We start from the raw sequence: 19,117 nt of genomic DNA, 5'->3' as shown, positions 1-19,117 counted from the left end.
TTGGGGTGATAATTGTGACTGCAGTGGACAGTTGCTGGTGCTTCAAAAAGCAGGAAGTAATGTCAATATCTTTTTAAATATCTATTCCAGAATGCCAAGCTGAAAAGCTTACCCATGGAAGGACCACAACCACCATGGCTGGTAAGTCAAATAATATTTTCACTTGACTGTTCATTCCTCACTAAATAAAGAAGTAGAATTTCTTTACTGGAATCAAAGTATTCAGATATTACTCTGCTGAACTATCACATACTACTAGAATATCATAAACATTTCTTTTGTGGCAGAAAAATAGGTATGGCAGAACTTTGTAATGAATGTGTGCAGTTCCAGTTGAATGTACAGTAAGCTACAAACTGCACATAGTCACCAACTTTGAACTGTTGAAAAGTATTGTTATGCTGAGAATCACAAATGCCATCTTCACCTGGAATTGTCTAGCATTTAGTTTGCTTCAAGGTCTGTTGCTTAATTGGTAATCTTAATTGGTAATCCTAATTATTGATCTTAATTGGTAATCTTAATTAGTAATCTTTTGCTGTTACTTTTTTTGTGATTATACTAAAAGAATACAGAATTTTTCTGATTGTGGGAATGCTCATGGATCCAGTAGTAGCCTATGAATTTCTGACAAAGAGAAGGAAATAGTCTGTGAAAGGGAATGCATTTGTAATATGTAAAAGCAATTTCTCCTTGAAATACTAAACAGATCTTATATTTTCCTTCCTCACTGTTACTGAGAACTGTACAGAGTGGAAAAGTTCTCCTGCTCTGTCTTTTTAAACAAAATAGCCAATAATCACATATGAATGTATTTAGTCTTAAAGATGCAGATTTGAGAGTGTAAAAATTCCCTTCCCACTTACTAATGAAACTGAGATAATTTTTTTTAGCTGTAGTATTCACTGTAGTGTTTGAATCTTGTTTTGAATTCATTTGCATCCATATTTTGCTGTGTTACATATAGTGATAAGTTAAAGCTGCTTTTTAGAAGAAAGATGCAAGTAAAGCATGAGGTCTTTTCCTTTCCAAAGCTTGCTCCTAACACAGTAGTGTGAAGTGTTTCTGCAGCATCATTCTGCATGTGGTGGTCTGTGTGCTTGCATAAATTCTGCACTTTAATCTACAAGTCATATATGAAACCCCTCTAACAGCTTTCAAAACTAATAATATGTAGCCCAAGTAAAAAAAACAGATGACACGATGGTTTGTAATTAATGTACATGTATTTATTTTTTAATTTTCTTTTAAGTTGGATATGAAGTATTTGTCACCTCTTCTGTTGGCTTATGAAGACAGAATAAGAGAAAAGGAAGAATTTATTCTTGAACATGAGGCAAGTTGCCATTTAGAAAAAATATTCACTAAAGCAGAAATAAATTACTGAATATTTTAAAGGGATTTGCCAATGCTGTTGCCTGCCTAAAATGTAAAGTGACTTTGTTTTACTTTTCCATGCAGAGTTACTCTGCTGTCTAATCCTACTTGGCTTGCTTGTTTTTGTCAGCCTGTTCACATTTAGGAGCATGCACTACCCTGAGGTATATAAGATGTGCTCTAAAAATGGAGCAAACCATAAACTAGTCAGTGCTGGAAAGAATTTACCACTGTCATTCATAATGGGAACTCAGTGCTCTTGCAGCTGCTTGTGGGTTTTGTGGTAGAATACTTCTAGGTTTTTAAAGATTGGGTACTCTTTTTGCTTTTTAGAAGTATTTTCTGTCACTGAATCTTTGAAAAAAGCTATTTGCTTCAGAGTACAACTTTCCTAGGTTTTGAAAGTAAGTGTATTTCATTCAAAAAATTCAGCCATAAAATAAGCAGAAAGCAGCAAGGGTTTTTTTATATTACTGTAAATTCACTGTTGTCTTACACTATCCAAATCCATGTCACTCCTACTGAAAATGGATAGTATCACTCAGTAATTTCCAGAATTCAACTTTTTAAACCTATCTTCTGAGGGTCTGCAACTTGCAAAAATGTGGCACAATATCAGTATTATATTTAATCAAATATTACTAGATTAATGAAACAATTTAGAAATCAAATATGCACACCTGAATTAGAGATGAGTGAGTAGTGAGATAATATTCTAGTATGACAAGAACTAGAAGGCGCCTAAGCATGTGTACTTATAAAAATTTTTCTTGATGTAAAAATTAAAGCAAAATAATGATAAAGAATTTTATATGAAATCCTTTGTCTTCCAGGAGGATATGAAGAATTTTAAAGCACGAGTTGAAGAGTTGGTGAAGGAGAATGAAGATTTGCATGGGCAATTAAATAACTTCATTACCCCTACAGAATGGCAAGTTATATTCCTAGAAATTAATTTCAAAGTTTAAAATTATTTCATTTATTTCATGCCAACTTTTAAAATTACAGATCTTAAGGAAAATTTTTTTTGTCTTCAAACATTTTTTTTCTGAAGAATTAATAGCATCACAACTGTCATGTGGAGCAATGCTGATCTGCAATGCCTGGAATAATTTTGGAGCAATGATTAAATATGAATGTGGAGTTTTGCACTGGAAGCCCATGTAATTCTGTCTTAAATATTACAGATTACATATCTTTACAGTGTGCCAATGACATCAGTTTTCCACTAGCACAAAATAATTGGAATGTGGCATTAGAAGAATTTGATGTTTTTGAGAAGTGAGACAATGCAAATGAAGTTAAGTGAGACAGTGCATAATGAAGTTAAGTAGTTTTTGGAGGTTAGGGTTTTTCCTTTTTTATTATTTTTTTTTCTCCCATTTGTTGCCTAAGAGATGGGAATGGCTGATACTTAAAAGATGTGGCTGGGAGGAGGAGGAGGAAGAGAAGGAGGAAGAGTGCAGCTCACTGCAGTCTCTTAGCTGTCAGGCTTTCTCTTGAGAAATGCAGATCCACCTTGAGATTTTGGCTGGGATTCAGGGGCTGGGTCAGCTCCTCACTCTCTTGGGATTGGGATGGGAGTGCACAGGGGTGGCTTTGGTGCCAGAGCTGCTGCCCAGAGGATTTGCTGCCACTGCAGAGTTTTCATCTTGCTCTGATTGTACTGTGGGTGAGCTTCTGCTCACGGAACAGCATCCAGGATGAGTGAACATAAAATTTCTTCCTGCACCCATGGCACAGGTAGTAGTTGCATGCAGGGGCTCAGATGACACTGTGTCTACATGAGGAGGACTTTGGAAGAGACAGCATGCAGCATAATCTTACATCTTTCTGCAGATTCACCCAGTGGCATAGACCTACTTTCAGTGAGGCAGAAATACAGGTGTTAATATCTGCATAGATTTGGTTACCTCAGGTCCTGCTATTGCATTCAATAAGGACCTTAATCTGTTTTTTAAAGAGGTTCAAATATGATTTAGTAAGTTTACACTGTTGACAATCAATTGTGTTTGTTCTTTGGACATAACATCTGAGTTATATTTTATTTACAAGCCAGTTATCATTGCAGGCAGCTGCTGCAAACTCAGGCCAAGCTGGTCTTGGAAGAAAATGCAGTGTTGATGGAGCAACTCAAAATTCAACAAGCTAAAGCAAAAGATAGTCACAGACAGCATGTTCAAGAAGGTAAAAGTGCTTGAGTTGCTATTCATCCAAACTACACTAAAGATGGTACTGCAGGTTTTGATTTTTGTAGGGTTTTTGTTTGTTTTCTATTGTCATTTTGTTTTGGCAAGCTTGGCAGTGTTTTGGTTTTGGTTGGCTAGGGGTTTTTTTGCAACTTTATATATGTCTAAAAAGCATCCTTGAATTTAGGTAACATTAATAGATTAAGCTCTGGATGTCAACTGATACTTTAAAAAAATGTCATTATCACCTATTGACACTATAAAAAATACTCCATTTTGACTTCTTTTGAAAAAGTGGGAAGAACAGTTAAACAGCAATACAGTCATTTGCATAACTGGAGAGCACTTCAAACTGAAACAGGATTTTTCTGAGTAAAATGACATTTCAGTGGGCTTATAGCCTTGAAAAGAAGTACTCTTGAAGTTTGTGCACTATTCCAAAACAAGTTGCTTGAGACTGCAAAAAGTCAATCCAAACTGTTAAAACACAAACTGACAAATGCTCTGTTATGTAATGTTGTAAACAACTAGGAATCAATGTATTAATGGTTTTGAAGTTTCATTCAGTGGTTGAATTAGTTCTGCTATACACAGTTGACTTTTTTTTTCCTCCTTCCAAAAGCTTCAAAGTTGACCAAACAAATAGTAATGTTAGAAGATAAGAAAAAGACTCAAGAGGAGGAAATAGCAGAGTACCAGAAGCAGCTGGAAGCTTTGTGTTCTACATGTGAAGAGCTGAAAGCCAAAGTGGATGGCAGAATTCCAGCAGAGGAGCACTTGGCTGTGGTGAATGATTTAAAAAGGTGTGAGTTTACATGTGGTGCACATCTGGAGAACCATTGGTGCAAAGCATGCACATGACACACAGCCCTCTGGAAAGTTATGCTGGTAATGCAGGAAGGTGACTGCCAAAGCACAAAGAAAGGGAAAGAAGTGTTTAAAAAATACTGTCTTAGTTTTTAGAGACATTTAAAATTAAAAAATCCCAGTTCTAGAAACATTGGCAGAAGTGTTTTCACCTGCTGCTAATTGCACCATTTTAAATAGTAGAAGAGGAGGCATGAAAAATACCATTTTAGTCAAATCTATTTGCTTCTATCATTACTATACATAGAATGTTCTCATTCTTGTGTTCCCATCTTTAGAACATGTTTAAAGAATCCTGAAAGTCTGAGCTAGAAGTTCTAAGTTTCTTCAGTTGTTACAATATGGAAATTACATGAAACATCACAACTCAAAAGTGCTGCTGTGCAGCATAATCTGCAGAGTAATGTTTCTGTGAGGACATTCCATAAATTTGTATGCTCTCATGCCTTTGGATAGGTTACTGTTTCATGGTACAGTGCCATTCTCAGACTTTGTATTTTGATGTTGATAGCAATTTATTTGGAAAAAAAAAAACACAAAGGGATTACATCTGGACTACATATTCTTATAATTTAAATCAAGTGCAGTCAGAAGGAATTGTGTGAATAATTTGATATGAGATTGTAATACCTCCCTGATGTCACCAGTGAACATTGAGCATTCTCAGTGTATCTTATTTTATAACTTCAGCATGGGTATCTTCCTGTAACTGAGCATTTTAGTGATGTAGATCTGTACATGATACCTGTTCTACACTGTTGGTTTTTGCAGCTGTTTACAGCAGGAGCAGGAGAAAAAGCTGTCTGAGGTGGAAGCTGTAATGGCAAAGATAGCATCACTGCAAACTGAAAACAAGAAACTGCTCTTAGAGAAAAATAACTTCATGGCTGACAAGAAGATCCTGGAAACTGAGATGCAGATGACTCAAAAGACAAACAGGTATTCTCACAGTCTCATTTTCTTGTACAGAAATACTTCTATTTCTAAAACCAGAAATATCTGTAAAAATGTTGTCTAAGTTCCCATAATGTGTATTTTCTACTTACTGCAAAAAAACCCTATGTTACCTAAACATGTTTGTCATGTCTAGAGGCCTGGATGTCAAGTTTTGCTAATTTTTGTATGTTTTCATGCTCACTTTTCTGTGTCTATGTGCAAATTAAGAATATATCTTTAATTTAGTAATTAAAATTATCTGAAAATAAGATAAAGTTATCTGAAAATAAGATGAGTAGACAAACCCTCTGCAGTTAGATGAGACTTACTCTATTTGCAGATCTTCTCATGCACCTGGTTGCTTAGAGAGGAGTTCACAATATTTGAAAAATACAGTATTATTGTTTTATATCTTAAGAAATATGAGCTTGTAGGCATTGCACAACCTGTTCTTTTGAATCATTGTTACTGTTGTTATTCAGATAACATATTGTAAAGAAAAAGCAGCCCCAAAAATTGGAACATGATACTATTGGCACTGCAAATATTCTGAGCCAGTGCATTTTTAACAGTGTGTGTGACTGTTTGAGACTTGCACATGTTGATTTGTATGTGTGATACAAGGTTTTTAAGGCCATTACTGATTCCCAATCCAAAGATTTTCCCTTTTACAGACGATTAAAGAAGAAAATTGGTCTTTTGCAACTGCAGCTGGAGGAAGCAATGGAAAAAGAAGTTGCAGCCCATCACTATCTGGCAAACCTTATTGGGCTGGTGGAGAAGATAGCTAAGGAGCGTGATCATCTTGTATTTTTGGTAATTACCTTCAAATAATTAATGTGACTTAATCCCTATTTCACACAGTTATCATGCTACTGGCACACGTTATTATTAATCTGAATTATCAAAGAATAAAGCTGGAATTCCAGTTTAAGGATTTAGCTCCATTTAAGTAGACTTTAGCAAATAGGACAGGAGCAGTGAAAGATTTTTTTTTTTCTAGAGGAGCAATTAAAAGCAACTCCCCTTATTTCTGGAGGTAATATAATTAAGCCTTAATTCTCATCACCATTAGGGTCTGAAATGGCACTTGCCAAGTTTAAAAGATTTTTTTAACCCAGTTTTAAAAGTTGATGTTGAGCTAAAATAGCACACAATCATAAAATTTTAATATTTGTTTTGAGTCCTAAGGACAGACTGTTATCCTTGAAGTGATATATATGGACTGTCTGCTGTGTATGCATATGCATATTATTGCTCCTTGTTGGTTAGCACTCATTTTAACAGGCTGATTGAGAGTTTTGGAACAACTTCTCTTTAGTGGAAGTGCCTGGCATGGAGGTTTCTGGGCTTTTTGTAAGTCCATTTTGGTTTTTTTTCAGGATACTGGGCGCAATTTCAAGTTTTTATATTCATACTCTTGTCTTCAAATTGAATCTGAAATAATTTCACAGAACGTTGTTAAAATAAAGCTTCTTTTACTTGTTGTTCAGGTAGTAGACAAAGGTTGTCATCAGCATTGGATGAAAAGATCCAGCAGTTAGTTCCTAATTCTAGGAGAGGAATTATGGTGACACAGCTCAAATCCTTGTCCACTACAAACTGGACTTCAGGATTGAAATTGGGCACAATAAATGTATCCTAGAAACTGGGGGAACTGATTCTTCGATCTCAATCTCTGGGATATTTGCTTTTAAATATTAATCATACCATATTAGAAATATCCTTGCCTGAACCTCTGCCAATTTCAAGGGCTTGTTTGAGAGCAGATTGCTGGATGTGACCTAAAGGACGAGTTTTATGCTTAAAAATGGGATCCCTACATATGCATGCTTATATCTGTAGGAAAAAACCACAGAATTGGTTGGGTTTACAGTATGTTTAGTTTCAGAATAATATTGCTTCACAGTATTCACAGCCAGCTGACAAATCATCAATGAGCTGTTCTGAGAATAATTTCCAGGACTCTTTATCCATGTTGGTTCTTCAGGCAGTTGGAGTTCAAAATAGAATTGCTGTCTCTCCAGTGTATGCATTTTGTCTGCCCTGACAAACCAACAGAGTGGTTACATGTAGCTTTGTTTACTGCATGGTTGCAGGCCAGATGTTTGGAAAATGAGAATCATGGTGTTCTCAAGAAAATTATAGAAGGCAGCCTGCGCTTAGGAAGATTGGAAGAAAAAGTTAAGGTAAGCAGTGTTTCTAAGCTAAATATCTGTTGTGAAATGTTTGGGGTTTTTAATGAGAAAAGTAGTTAATCTATGTTAGTGTTTTTATGAAAGACTTATGTATGGATTATCTTTAAAAGTTTTGAAAAAAACAAAATAGATCATCATTGTAATTTTCACTAGTGTCTTCTTCCATTGTATTTGTGCATTGCATGTCTGCCAGATATTGTGTTTATATCATTACCTGGAGAATGATGACTAGTTGTAATGATATTTAAAGATTATTTGTATTTCATTTTTTGCTCTATATTGTAACCCAAGTGTTCTGTCTTCTACTTCTTTGAGGCTGTACCACTCCTACAACTTGAAGTCCATTACAATTAGATTTGGAGGAATGAGAATGTTATCTCAGGTGTACAGTTACCATCAACTACTTTCTTGTGACCTAGGGTAGAAGGTTGAGAAACTCAGAGGATGTTCAGACATCCAACCTAGTTAGTGAATACATTTTAAGTTATCTTTACAGCTTCCTAAACAAAAAGCACAGTATGTAATTGCAGTATAACAATGAAATAAATTTGAAACATTTATGTTTCAGCATCTTTGCTGAACCATGATTATTTTTACTGTAATGTTAAAAAAGAAAAGAGAAAGATACCTGGTATATTGGTTTCTGTATCTAGAAAGTAATGTATATATTACTTTCAAAAACTGTTTTGTAATAAGTCAAGTTTGTTCAGTTTATCCTGAAGCTGAGAGTCTCCATATTATACTTTGCCAGTCAAGACCTCCACTGCTATTTCTGCATCAAATGACACAAATGTGCACTACCACCTTGTTAATGGAGACCATCTCCATCTGCACTTTCATTGTAAGGATTGACACAGCATAGAAATAATCAACAAAGAAAAGAAATGAAATTTTAAGTGGAAAGAGAGAGCAGTAAGCTGAAAAATAGCTTGAATTTGTAAGGAACCCTTCATAAAATACCTGAATGCATGAAACAGTACTGTAACAGATTTCCTTGATTATGTTAAGACAGCCATAAAATATTTTTAGTTTTTTTCACCATTATTTATGTCTAGCTCCCCTACTAAGACAGTGTCTTGTATTCTTGTTAAATGTGGATCTTCTGCAATGTAGTAGATCTGTGACTACTGTAAGGGATAGAGAAGAGGTTGGCATAAAATTAAGAACATTTACATGTAGTGAATTTTAAGTGCAAAACCAATACTGGCAAAAGGACAGGCAAGGACAACCTGCATACTTCAGTGGATGGAGGGGGAATATTAAGTTAAGATGAGGAGAAGGCAGAGGTACTTATCACTGTCTTTTTCTCAGCAGTAAGACAGGTTGCTCTCAGGACAGCTGGCCTCCTGAGCTGGTAGAGGGGAAAAGGGAGCCCCCCTGGAGAATAGCCCCCCATAATCTAGGAGGAAGCAGTCAGGGCTGTGCTAAGATGCATACAGGTCTATGGGCACAGAGGGGATCCATCCTGGGGTGATGAGGGAGCTGGGGGATGAGCTCCCCAAGCTGCTCTCCATCATTTACCATCAGCCTCTGGGAGGTCCCAGAGGACTGGAGGTGCCAATGTGATGCCAATCCAACAAGAATGGCTGGCAGGAGGATCTGGGGAACTGAACCCAGGTCAGCCTGCCCTGAATGCCTGGCAAGGTTATGGAACAGATCACCCTGAGTGCCATCACAGGGCACCCACAGGATGGCCAGGGATCAGAAACAGCCAGTGTGGGCTTAGGAGGGGCAGGACCTGCTGACCAACCTGATCTCCTTCTGTGACCAGGTGAGCCCCTGGTGGATGTGGGGAAGGCTGTGGATGTGTCTGCCTGTACTTCAGCAAAGCCTTTGGCACTGTGTCCCACAGCACACTCTGTGCTGGGCTCAGAACTGGCTGGATGGACCAGAGTGCTGGGAATGGTGCTGCATCCCAGCATGGTGTCCCTCAGGGCTCTGTGCTGGGGCACTGATCAGTCCTGTTCAGTGTCTTCCATGATGATCTGGATGAGGGGATTGAGTCCACCATCAGTAAATTTGCAGATGACACCAAGCTGGGAGCATGTGTTGGTCTGCTGGAGGGTAGGAGGACTCTGCAGAGGGACCTGGACAGGCTGGATAGATGGGCCAAGTACAACAGTGTGAGATTTAACAAGTCCAAATGCCAAGTCCTGCATTTTGGCTACAAAACCCCCCTACAGGCTGGGGACAGAGTGGCTGGGCAGTGCCAGGCAGAAAGGGCCCCGGGGGTTTTGGCCAACAGCCAGCTGAGCATGAGCCAGCCCTGGCTGGATCAGGGATGGTGAGGCCAGCAGGAGCAGGGAGGTCACTCTGCCCTGCACTCAGCACTGGGGAGGGCACACCTGGAGGGCTGAGTCCAGTCTGGCCCCTCAGGTTGGGAAGGGCATTGAGACGCTTGAACATGTCCAGAGGGGCTGGGAACACAAACCCTGAGAGGAAACCCTGAGGGAGCTGGGGGTGCTCAGCCTGGAGAAAAGGAGGCTCAGGGGAGACCTCATCACTCTCTACCTGAAAGGTGGCTGTGCTCAGGTGGGGGTCAGTCTTCTCTCCCAGGCACTTAGTGACATGACAAGAGGACACAGCCTTAAGCGGTGCCAGGAGAGGTTTAGGCTGGACATTATTAAATATTCTTCACAGAAAGTGTGATTGGGCATTGGAATGGGCTGCCCAGGGAGGAGGTGGAGTCACTGTCCTTGGAGGTGTGTAAGAAGGCTGGATGTGGTGCTCAGTGTGTGGTTTAGTTGATGAGGAGATGTTAGGTCATGGGTTGGACTTGATGATCACAAAGGTCTTTGCCAGCCTAATTCATTCTGTGATTCTGTGAACTGAGATACTGACTCAGTGCCATGGACAGCATAACCTGAGGTGCTACTTTGGCTGGAGTTCCCTGGGAGCTCTCTTTGTAGTTCATAATTGTAATTACCAAGCAGTTTGATGATCCACGGCAAGAATTTGAGGAAGCCAGTTTTTCTGGTATTAAAACTATTTCTTTACAGTCAGAATTCTGCATTTTTCTCTGTTAATATAAGCTTGGACATAATGTTGTCTCATCAGGGAGTCCTTCAGCTTCATGCAAAAGGGACAGCTAACCCAGAAAAATCTGTCTTTTTTATGAAGTATTTTAGTCAAACATCTAGTACAAATTCTGTGAAAACAATCCAGGGTTTTTGACTTATAACAGTGAACAGTAAATCTCTGATAACAGAATTTGCACTCCAGTTCATCATAATACACCTTTTCCTTTCCTTCACTGCAAGTGTAATTAATCTTTAAATTATGCACACCCTGTTGAAAAAAAGAATTTAGATTACAACAAGTTCATTCATTCTGAATCTCTATTTGATAAGAATTTTGTTAGTCATGAGGTTTTAGTAAAAACAGAAACAACCTTTGTATTGAAGACATCTACCATCTAGCATCTCCTACTGTAACTGCCCTCATTTTCGTGCAAGTTTACTAATTTGGCCTTAATTTTTTTCCTGCCATCTTGCTCCTTATTGCATTTAGAATACAAAATTGTCATTGATGAAGAGAAAGCAATAAAGATTTGTTCCTAGCACTTCCTGATCACTGAGGAGCTGTGCATTTCAGAACTGCACGTACTCATTGCAGAACTTCCTGATTTGTATAAGCAGTTGCTCATGCCAGCACATTTGAAGGAGACAATGTTCCTATCACCAGTGTTCCTTTGCCATGTTCCCATCAACATTAATCTGGACTTAGGGAAAAGTGCTTTGTATGTGAAATCAGGATACCATGGTTTGATTTAAGTCTTGCTGCATACATGGCTTTTCTGTTCAGAGTATTCATTCTGCTTTGTTAGACTCCAGATTTTTCCAGTATGAGACCCTTGAAAATTCATGGAGCATTGCTGGTTTTTTAAATGCAGACACTTAAGAAACTGCTTCCATTGTTTTGTCAGTTCTAAGGATGGACTATATTTTCCCCAAATCTTTTAATTATGTGGGCAGGAATTCACCCCTGTTTTTGTCCCAAGTTACCAATCAGGAAATACAAGGGCTCAGGTAGTACAGAATATAATATTGCAACACCTGTTTTCCCTTCATTCATTCCCTTCCAATCCATTCCCTTCATTCATATGTTCAAATTCTTTCACACTTTGTGATGTTAGTTGATGTATACAAAGAATCTCTAAATTATTCTGGTATATGTAACTATTTTGTATACTATGTAGCTTATTTCCCAGAGTTAGCCATGTTTGCATAGAAAACAGAAAGTATAACCAAAATTGAAAGGAAATGCATTCATCTTACTGGTAAGGTAACACTGGATTCTGTTTCACACTCATAAGTTGATCTGTATGCAGAGGAGAGAGAAATGTACCCAAATTTGTGCTGGCTTTTGTCTGAAGCTGTTTCAGTTTTCTCACACTTCTCCACTCAGCTGTGAGCTCAGAAGACTTGCACACACTGCTGCTCTGACAAAAGTGCTGCCAAAAATCAGGGAAGAGATTGATATCCTCAGGAAGGCTGGTTATGTGTCTCAGGCATTCTGAGCCTGCTGAATAGAACCTATCTTTCCATGACTGCAGCAAAATCATCTATTTCCAAGATTTCTGTGACAAACCCAGGAGCCAAGGGCCTCCTAGGAGACCCAGAATGACAGCATAGTGTATACCCTGACCCAAAAATGCCATGTTTGCATATTTCCTCTACATTATCTGCAGTCTTTTTTACTGTCTCTCCTCCACCTGGGAGTAAATTATGTCCTCTTCAGTACCAGGACCTGAATCCATGATCATTTCTTATCCTGCTTATGTACATGGGGTGCCATCACCATCTCTAGAGGAAAATATTATGATTTCCAGCTGTGTGTTAACATCCTCTTCCTGAAAATTGTCATGCCACCAGTCTGTTTGCTGCTACCTGCTTCACTTCAGAGAACAGTAATAGGTTATCTGAACAATTCAAAGGTGTGAAGGATCTGTAAGTGCCAGCAGCTGCATGTGTCAGTGTACCCAACCTGCCCATGCTGCATTTTACAGATTTATAATCCATCCATGGAGGCAAGATCAGAACAATGGATCACTCATACCTAGTTTCAGACTATAATCATATGGCCATAAGAAAAAGGTGCACTTTTCCCCTCTGATTTTGCAACCATTCTGCACACAGGACTCAGCTTGAGTTGGCAAAGGTAGAGCAGGAGTGCAGAGCCAGCAGAGGCAGCTGTGTGCTGTGGAGGAGCAGAGTGCAGCTTAAAACACAAACCTCAGCTGAAAGCACAGAGCACCCAGTGAGCATGTGATGGAAACCAGTGCTACAATTCCCCAGCCTTCCTTCCCTGTGATAAAGTGGAGAGGAAGTTTGCTCTTGTTCTTTGAAATGATTCTGGATATCTAATCTACAGAGGGCATTTCAATCACACCTGGCTGGACCTGGCAAGTGCTTTTAGTGACAGAGGGGAAGGTTCATCCATGTTTCCCTATACTCTGCACTTCCTCTGAGCAGCCTTCTGTTCAGAAGGAACTTAACTTGTTTACTTGTAGCCTTCCATAACATTACTCTGCATTTTGGAGACTTCTCTGGGAATCTGAAAAGTTGAGTGATGTTAACTTGCAGGCTTCTTATTCTTCTATTAGAACTGTCAGGGACAACTTAGGATAAAAATCCTATGGAAGTCAGCCTTAAATATTGAATTACTAATATTCTAGGTAAATATTATCTATTGTTATCCTATTACCTTTAGAAAATTAAACTTCACAATGACACATTTTGCACATGCTAAAAGGAAACAGTTTGTGGAAAGGATTAGTTATATATAGTTATATACAGCATGTCTAAAAATGCCTTTTTTTAATTTCTCCAAAAGGCAAACTCAGATCTTTCTCCCCTGATTCAGATGAAGATAAAACCTTAGTGATTAGCACCTGAAATAAAACTTTATATGAGCAGTATTTTCAAAGCTTCACTCAATTAGTTTACAGTTTTATTAAACTCTGTTCTATAGCATGTAGGAAATCATGAGAAAATAATTTAATATTGGATTTTGGTATTGTCAAGAGCAGCAGCATCTAAAATGTGTAACAATGCACAAACCAGTTTTCAGTTTCTTGTGAGCTTATGCAATTTATGGGGGATGTTATTTCAGAAAGCAAAGTTACTAATTTCTTATTTTTGAGATGAGACCAGTCATTAGTTATCATTTAGTTATTATAGCCATGAATCAAAAAATCACTTGTGCCTCACTGAAAAAGAGGACTATTACATGAAGCAGCAAGCAAAGATATCCTTTTCTTCCTCATAGTATTAAGATAAAACAACTAACAAAACAGAAACACTTTTTCATGGTATGTACTGATAAGTATGACTGTTCAGCAAGTGGTAAGCAACCTGTGCTCTAAAGTGTAGCTTTGTATCTTGGAAAACAAACCTTTATTTGCAGGTAATAAAACAAACATACAGTATGGTATTCATTCTACACAGTAGTTTTATATGCAGAACAAAATTAAGTGTAATACCTTCAAATTAACAAGTAGGATAAAAAAATCTCATAATGCAACCTACCTGGCATAATTAAGCAAGGCAGCACTGATGTAAAGGTTCAACTGAAAATCAGTAGCTCTAATTCTTTTTGTTGGTAATGACTTGTTCTTATTTCTCCTATAATCCCACTTTTTTTTATTAACTTTAACCCTTACAGGTATATAAAAAGAAAGCAGCTGGGAAGCTTGGAGATATCAACCTCAAGATGACTGAGCAGGAGAAAGAATTTGAAAGGAAGACTGCTGAGTATGAGCAAGAAAAGAAGCACCTGCAGCGTCTGCTGCAAGACAAACAGGAAACCCTGAATGAGGTCCTGCAGCAAAACAGGTGAGTGGGGCACAGGCAGGAGCCATCCAGGCAGGTCAGACAGGTGAAGGGACAGGGGAAAGCACCTGCACATAGCCACCAGCACTGCAAACATCTCCTGTGACATGAAAATGAGAATGCTGAAATGCTGCTCTTGATTGCCAGCTCTCAGAAAGGTCTTTGGATGGAGGAATTTATTCTGTGTGGCTACTGCTGTTCTTAAGACTTCTTAAGAAGGCTATCAGTCTGAGAAGGATATCAATCTGTGTGCATCTTTGGTAATTTGGAAGGATTCTGTAAATTATGTTGTTTTATTTTAATAGCATCTTCTGTTAAAGGCTGAACACTTTTCCCATTCATACCCCTCAACAGTTTTCAGAATAGAAGGAAATGAAGGGAATCCAATGAGTACACCAAAGATCTGTTTTCTTTTGAATCTTACTGATCTATTAACAAGTGACTTAGATTGGCTATGTGCAAAATGAAGAGAAGGAAAGGTAACAGATTTATAGAAGATTATGACTTGTTAGATACAGAGTCCTTTAAAGGTATTTTTTCCCTCTGATAGAGGAAAGCTTCATAGCACATTTACATTATCAGCATAAAAGAAAAACAGTTTCAGTTTGTAACTGAAGAAAAGTAATAAGAAGTCATTTGTCAAGTCATCACTGCCATTGTGAAATAATAGATTTAAATAGATTTTAACAGACAATAGAAAAACAGGGCTTGGTATCATCTACCTTACATCAGTGCAGGCCCTCTCAGTTACTTTATACAGTGCAATGAAACAGGTGTAAGTAGCAGAGTTGTACAATGAACATTCTGTTAGTTTCTGAAATTTGCATTAAAACCCAGATTGAACTGATTCACATTTCTCTGGAAATAGTTATATAGGAATTTAAACTAATTAAATTACTTTCGTATCTCTGGGCTCATGATACAATTTTTTACTGTAGAGAACAACAAGTAAATAAAGAAGGTGTTTTTTTTGAAGTAGGATAGAGCATAATTTGAAATCCAACAATATGGATAATTCAAAATTTACCCTTCTAGCCCCAGAGCAGGCAAATTAGATGATGTAACACAGATGTGTAAAATAATTACACTTTCCATACAGTATACTAAATCACTTTTACCTTTTCAGTCGAAATTAAGTCTTTTTTTCTTCAGGAAACACACACAATTAATACTTGCAGCTTCCTTTTAAGAAACAAAAACCTGAAACTACACCACTGTAGTCCATTTAACTGTATGATGATGAAGAAAAGTGGTTCATGGAGACAAGCCCAAGATGAACCCCATCAAGATATGTCTTTCATTTCTCTAGTCTCCAACATTACTGAATGGTGTAATGAGTGACTGCTTTTTTCTGGTGGTAGTTAAATCTCAACAGTAATTATTAGAATATAATATAAGGAACACAACTCTAAAAGTAAAAAGAATTTTTACTGTCATCTTCCAAGTAGTATTTTGGTTAACCTCAAGATTTGCTATTTTCCTTTGATTACTCTGTTAAAAAATGTAGATTAAAAAAAATTAAATGTTACTGAGAAGTCAGCTGAATTCTACAACTCTATAAGAAATAATAAGTTTTTATGCTTATGAAACAACATCAATAAAACCAACTAACACCATGGCTGATACAATTAATATGAACTAATTTCTTCAGATTCCATTATTCTTCTCAAGTACTGCAATATAAAGTAGTTTCCCAAGGTAATCCAAATGTGTATTGACTTTTTTATGCCTATCAGGCAGAAATTAAACATGTATTTTGGTCTGCTTTTTCTATTTATGATTTTACACGGTTTATTAATTTCTTTCTCCCTTCACACAGTCACAGGAATAAGGAAGGGAAATTTTTTTGTAGTTCAGATGTTGCTCATCATCTGTAATTTGACAACTCAAGTCCCTTAGTGCTAGGAGAGTACCAAACATTTTGATTTATTGTGACTGGCTGTGTTTACAGAGTAGATTTTTAGTCCAGAATACTGTCTAGCTGATAATGTTTCTGTGCAAAATGCCTACATAGACATTAAGATAAGTGCATACAATCAATATTTATTCTCTAATTTCTAATTTATTCTCCAATTTCACTGCTAGGTAATGAAAATCAGAGTAGCATGCCACATTTTGAGCAGAAAAGCCAGTTTACTTTAAGATCTTGCTGGAGGTAGGATGAATCACTGTAAGCAGGTGAAGACAGAAAATTATTTCATATAATTTATTTTGCTCTTGCATTTAGTTTAATAATATGGAATTAGGAAATTGGGGCAATCTGACTTAGCCACCACCATGAAATAGTTTATCATAAAAGCATACTGTACCTCTTGCTGGTAAGTTCTCTTGAAAAGCAAAGAAATCCCACTTCAGAGCTGGAAACAGCCTTGTGCTTTCAGTGAGAGCCTGCACAGGGATGAGCAGAACCTGAAGAGGAGCACAGCACACCTGGGTGGTGGCAGGTCACTGCCCAGCCCCTGTGTGCCCAGAGGCAGAGTAGCTGCAGTGTTGGGGAAGATGAAACAGGAAAGACTTACAAATGTGATTGTCTGGCACAAGATTTTGAGAATAGGGAAACTATAAGAGAGATTGAAATGAAAGCAAGTTCTGAGATACTGAACAACTGGAAAACAATGGTGTGGCTGGCTGAAGGCAATCCCCTTTTGATGAAACAACACCCTCTGCCTGCAGACACTTCCAAGGGTCAGATCAGACCCCACTAGCTTGGCAGAAGGGGCCCAAAGAGGAGTTTTTAGGGTTTAAAATGTAACCCAGTATGGTAGTGGAATGATTCTTATAGGCTGTATGTAAATGATATAGGATTTGTATCTTGTACTAGATTGGTTAGTGACAATTAGAATATTTAGCACACAAGGAGATTTATGGTATTGTAACAGGAACTTTGATCTCTTTTACTCTTCCTCATCCTCTTTCCCACTCTCTTGCCTTCTCTCTCTTTCCCACTCTCTTTACTTCTCTGTGGCTGGCAGCTCCCAGCAGGGCCCTGCACCCAGGCCCTTGGCAATAAACCCCAAGTTCCTGACCTGCAGAGATCTCTGTCTCTGTCTGTCCTGACTGTCCCACCCCCCATCACTCCTGCACTGCAGTCACAGCATGCTCACTAGTAATGCATGTGTAGGCAGAGAGATGTATTCATGTGCTGCTTCTCTCCCTCTGTTTTTAACAAGTGTACTCCAAACTAGCATGGGCTTTCATCAGATATAACAGAGATGACCTGCCTTTGAAATTTTCTCCCCTCCTGCATTCTTTTAAGCTCATAACAAAAATCAGGAGTTCCACTACTTACCCATTGCATCCCAGGGATGAGAATTTTTCTACTTGGTTTTCAGAAGAAACACATATAGATATAGTTGTACTTTTGATAAATAAAAGCTTTTAAAGATAAGCAGATTTCTCTTCCTGGAAGTTGCTCTTTAGAGCCTTATCAGTAATTACTGCCTTTGCTAGACAATATTTGCAAATTCCCAGCAACCTTTAATGATAATGCAATAGCATTTTGTTTTTCAGGCAGCTGATAATGAAATCTTTATTAGTCACTGAGTAACTTTAAGAGATATCAACATCACAGCTTTTCCTTAAATCAGAGGTTTGAGATATAAACAAAGTTCATTATGTGATTCTAGGTAAAAAACAAGTTCCTAGATGTTTCCAGTCTTATTTGCCAGGTCATTGACCTTTATGAGTTTATTTCATAAAACAGACTTCTGCAGAGAAACAGTGCCTCAAGGTAGTCACAGCTGCTGTGCTTTGGATGCAGAATGTAAGTTTGAAAGTGCATTAAACTGTCCTTGGAAGAGGGTCAAGAGCAGAAAAGCTTTGCAGTTGTGCATAGGCAAGGAGGAGGAGCTGTCTTATCTGTGAGGATACATACGAAATTATAACCATAATAAAAAACCTTTGTGATAAGCAATATATAAATAAACTGTTATAGGATAGATGACAATTCTTGAGCCAGCCCAGATAAGATTCTGAGATTTAAGGCTGAATGAATTTAGTTCAATGTGGTCATGTCTTTTTTAAAGAAGAATCTTTCAGAACCTACTTCTAGTAATTTTTTCATCTTCAAACATCAGTGGAGCACTGGAATTTTGCTTACTCTCAAGGCTTTACAAAATTCTACATTTTGGCCAGGTTAGGGGTTGAATTAAATTTTTATTTTTACTAATTAAATTAATAATAGCCTACATTAATAAGAAATTAATTTAATCCCTTTTGTCTAAAGGCGTCTGGAAACAGCACATGTATCTAAACTGAGCAGGTATCTAGTTTTAAATGCCAAGTGGCAAAGACTTGTGTTTCAAGAGGCAAACCAGCTGTAGAGGCAAGGAAATGTTGGTGTTGAGGAAGATGTACAGAGCATCAGCAGCTGTAGTAACCAAGCTGCTCTGTAATCCAAATTCCTTAAGGGAAGGGAGGTTGTGACTAGCAAGAAGACACCCTCTCCCCAACCAATTCTACTGAATGCATTTTTAAATTTCAGTCAGGTCAGATTTTTCAAGCAAAATCCCCTTGTGTAACTACACTTGGGATGCTACTGCTTCTTCTCAGATGCTGACCTGGGAAACAGCTGAACTGTGAAGCAGTAGCACACTGCAAGTTGTGTAGTTGTGCCACACTGCAAAGCCTTGCCTGGCACTGCAGTGAGCTCTGACTGCTCATTCCAAAGCCAGGTCAGTTAGCACTCTCTGCCTCTGCATCTCTCTGCTTAAAAATT

General features: G+C 38.0%; 1 protein-coding gene and 1 pseudogene across 4 annotated transcripts in view; one reads left to right on the top strand and one right to left on the bottom strand.

Moving 5' to 3' along the window:
• CEP89 (centrosomal protein 89) overlaps positions 1–19,117 on the top strand; it is a 34,717-nt gene that overhangs the window by 12,933 nt on the left and 2,667 nt on the right. For all 3 annotated transcript variants that reach the window (XM_084215274.1, XM_084215273.1, XM_084215272.1), the window contains 9 exons: positions 91–141; positions 1,253–1,336; positions 2,211–2,312; positions 3,453–3,564; positions 4,189–4,369; positions 5,205–5,372; positions 6,044–6,185; positions 7,469–7,558; positions 14,234–14,403. In XM_084215274.1, the coding sequence (XP_084071400.1) occupies positions 91–141; positions 1,253–1,336; positions 2,211–2,312; positions 3,453–3,564; positions 4,189–4,369; positions 5,205–5,372; positions 6,044–6,185; positions 7,469–7,558; positions 14,234–14,403 (1,100 nt within the window). The remainder of the gene's footprint in view (positions 1–90; positions 142–1,252; positions 1,337–2,210; positions 2,313–3,452; positions 3,565–4,188; positions 4,370–5,204; positions 5,373–6,043; positions 6,186–7,468; positions 7,559–14,233; positions 14,404–19,117) is intronic.
• LOC311159065 (E3 ubiquitin-protein ligase RNF182-like) lies at positions 10,371–11,011 on the bottom strand (annotated as a pseudogene). The gene is made up of 2 exons: positions 10,997–11,011; positions 10,371–10,855 (listed from the first exon to the last, which is right to left on the bottom strand). The product of its transcript is annotated as an E3 ubiquitin-protein ligase RNF182-like (transcript).

The sequence above is a fragment of the Fringilla coelebs genome (assembly GCF_963513975.1).
Source record: "Fringilla coelebs genome assembly, chromosome: 14".
NCBI lineage: Eukaryota > Metazoa > Chordata > Aves > Passeriformes > Fringillidae > Fringilla > Fringilla coelebs.
The sequence above is the reverse complement of the archived record's forward strand: the minus strand, read 5'-3'. Positions and strand labels throughout refer to the sequence as shown.